Here is a 3,307-nt window from a genome sequence, read left to right as displayed (position 1 = left end):
TCGCCTGCTCCCTCCTGCAGGAAAATGAAGGAAACGAGTGCTGGGGAGCATGGGGGGACCCCGGCTGCAGGAGACGTCTCCCCACGCAGCAATCCCGCCACCAGCGCGCACCGAGCTGGGTGGAAACGCTGAACTACTTTGACTCAGCGGCACGCACCCCCCGGGATGGGGTTGCCCTTTTGCAGTGTTTCCCTTTTCCCCATAAAGTTCAAGTCAATTGAAAGCGTTTTGCTCTGTGCACAAACTCCGCTCCCCCCGTGGTTCTGCTGCGTGCTTTGATGCTGAGAGCGTTTGGGTTTTCAGTCAAAATGCTGGAACAGAGCAACTTGGGAAGAGTAAATGAAAGTTTATTTACAGGAAATCTCATCCTCTGAAGTTGATGTTTTCCCATGAAAAGAATCAGTTCTGACCATAGAGGGCTTTGTAAATGAAAGGAGAAAAAAAAAGTGTGAAAATTGTGACCGGCTACTTTTTAATTAGGAAAATACAGTGGATTTTACACTCCTGCTGTTAGAAGTGTCTGGCTTGCAGCAAGCGCTGGCGGTGTTGGGCAGGATGGAGCCTGGGCACCTTCAACACCAGAGTTCCGTACAGGAACAGCCACGCTGCAAATCCTGATGTTATGGAAGCGAATATTCCGACCACAGACTTGACCTGCTCGCGTGGCCGGGGAGAAGCAGCCCGAGAGCGGGCGCCTGGCGGGAGGAGCGGGCTTCCCCGTGCGCGGGGCTCCGACCAAGCGCCTCATGAAACAGCGTCAGAGCAAGAATTATTTGCAGAAATCATTCTCCACTAATTTTCCACAATTAATGTAGAGGGGGAAATCACATACTGCTTGTCTGACGTCGGACTGCAAGAAGAGGCCAAGTTCACCTAACAAGTGACTCACTACAAATATTTGCTCAGGTCTCCCAAAACCCCGTCCGGCTCACGTGGGGAAGGAGCCGGGAGCACTGCAGAGTGGTTTTCTGTCCACATTTGCAGTCAAAGCACACGGACCCGGGAACCTCCCCCGCAAGGCTCGATGCTGCACCGAGCCGCCCGCAGCCCGAAGGCTTCGTCCGTCGGCCGCAGAGGGGAGAGCACCCAGGAGAGCCCAGCGAGAGCCCCTCCTGGGCACGGTGTCCCCAGCACCGCCCTCCCCATAAAACCTCGGGGCATTTTCAGCCCTCTCGCTGTGTCCGTGGGTTCCTTGGGACCGGGGTACGAGGAGAATTTGGGCTACGCTCCAGAGCGGTGACCGGCGCAGATGCTCCAAAGCACCGAGCCTCCCCGTCGAGAGCTGTGGCTGCTGCAGGGACACCCCCCCCCCCCCCCAGCTCGCTCTGCGTTGCGCTACCCGGCAGGCGAGGGTAGGGAATGACATTATTGCGCCGAACGTCTGCAGCGTCTGCTGGGATTTCACAGGGGATGACAAATGAGCACAACACCTCGCACCAGAAATACACAACAGAAAACCGTGTTGTTCTCCACATTTCAAAAACATCTGCTACGAATTAATGATTCAGCTCATACCTACAACTGCAGGCGCAGAGGAAGAGGGATTGGCTGAGCACCCCACGGCTCGCCAGCCGCTGCTCCTGCGGCAATGCTTCTGCCTCCTGTAGACAAAACTTGGCGTCCGCGCGGCCCGTTATCACGGTCTGGAAGGCGTCCCTGAAGCTGCAGCCCCGGGCTGCCAGGGATCTCTGCTGCACACCACGGGCAGCCAGGGGAGCCTTTACGGGGCGCGTCTGAAGAAATTCTGCACAGCAGACGTGTGAAGCGCCTTACCAGGGAACGTTCGTTATGGTTCACATCACTGATTAGTGCGGCACAGCCCCCTTGGATGCTGCACATCGACTAAGCTGCTCGTGTGTCGCCACTGGCCACACTGAGACAAACGTCTCCCCCCCATATCCACTGCTAAGCACTCGAATGGGAGCAAAAGTTTGGGGAAACTTCACCTTCCAGGCCTCTTAGTGCAGCTTCCAATTGAAATTCTTGAAAAAACCTTGAAATTCTGCAGACACTGACAGCCTTGGTCTGTTCAAAGGCAAAGCGCAGCGAAGCCATGCAGCCCCCCCGGGCACACAAGTCCCTCATCCCCAGGCTCCCCACTCACATCACTCCTCCTCCTGGAGCCCTCCAGGAGACACCGGACCCCACCACGCGTCCCCTCCCCGCACGGCACCGACCGCAGAGCCGGGGTCACCCGGGGAGGACGGGTCTCCGCTCCCCGCGATACCAATGCCATGGCTGCGCTCTAATCCCTTGTGCGCACCCACCGCACAAAGTGATCCCGCACCCCCTCTTCATCGGAACAGGAATGAGAACATTCCTGTTCTCCTGTCGCCGAGCACCAAGACCGCCCCTCGCCGCCACCAGGATTTACGCCCCGCTGCTGCAGACCCGCTCGGTGCCCGGGGGGCGGGCGCCAGGACACGGGCAGGCGGTGGGGTTCCCCTTCTTGAAGGGTTTCGCAGCAGCTCATCCCTCAGCAATTTCCCCCCTTGTTTAATAGGGATTTATTTAATTTTGTTCTGAAGATGTGCAGCGCTGTTAATGGCTGCTCTAACACGTCTCTAATAACATATCCCTTCTAATTCTTTATCGCTTGCCCACCTTTGAGGCTCCTCAGCACCTTCACAAACACCGCTCTCTTCTCTGCCCAGCCGGCGATTCCCAGGCAGCAAAGCCTCGCACATTTGATATAAAAACTTGAGTTCACGTTGCTGCACTCCCGAGTGCCCTCCTTGCTTACCACGTCTCTTTGAAAACTCGCGTTCGGCCACCTTCAAATTGCAGCCCGATTTTGCAAATTTAGACAGACACGCAGCAGACCACGCCGCAGCGACATCATTTACAGCATACAACACCACCGGTACTAGCGGCCTCTTGAATCTTGAGTTGTCAGAGAGGAGCTTTAAGCGCCGGTGTGGCAACTTGCTGGGACGCGGTAGCTGGTGCCGGCGGCGGCACCGACCCGCGGGGCAGAGTTACCAAAGAGCATCCTACCTCGTAATGGGCCACGCGCTGGGACTCGGATATTAGCTGAGCGCTGCACACTTTGCAGTAACTTTCAGTGAATAATTCCTGGTCGATGTCGGACGATTTCATCTGTTCGTGGCAGAGAGAAGAGACAACAGAATCAGTTACAGGAGGCAGGGAGAAGAGGACAGGTTTGGGGAGGGTCCCTACAGCGGCGCGGGTGACGCAGCGCTGGCGTCGAGCAGTTCTTGTCACCGTGGGGAACGGCACCGACGTTACAAACCTGCGCGTGCAACACGCACGGTGCCATCACACCCCAACATCCACAGCCAGGATG

General features: G+C 56.8%; 1 protein-coding gene across 1 annotated transcript in view; it reads right to left on the bottom strand.

The window, feature by feature from the left end:
• ZMAT4 (zinc finger matrin-type 4) overlaps window positions 1–3,108 on the bottom strand; it is a 103,774-nt gene extending 100,666 nt beyond the window's left edge. Inside the window, exon 1 of the mRNA XM_035888689.1 lies at window positions 2,998–3,108. Within this exon, the coding sequence (XP_035744582.1) occupies window positions 2,998–3,099 (102 nt within the window). The 5' untranslated portion in view covers window positions 3,100–3,108. The remainder of the gene's footprint in view (window positions 1–2,997) is intronic.
• Between the last annotated feature and the right edge of the window lie 199 nt (window positions 3,109–3,307).

This window comes from Egretta garzetta, unplaced genomic scaffold (genome assembly GCF_000687185.1).
Source record: "Egretta garzetta isolate BGI_Z169 unplaced genomic scaffold, ASM68718v1 scaffold481, whole genome shotgun sequence".
In the NCBI taxonomy this organism is placed as follows: domain Eukaryota; kingdom Metazoa; phylum Chordata; class Aves; order Pelecaniformes; family Ardeidae; genus Egretta; species Egretta garzetta.
Note: the sequence above shows the minus strand (reverse complement) of the source record. Positions and strands in the feature narration are given on the sequence as shown.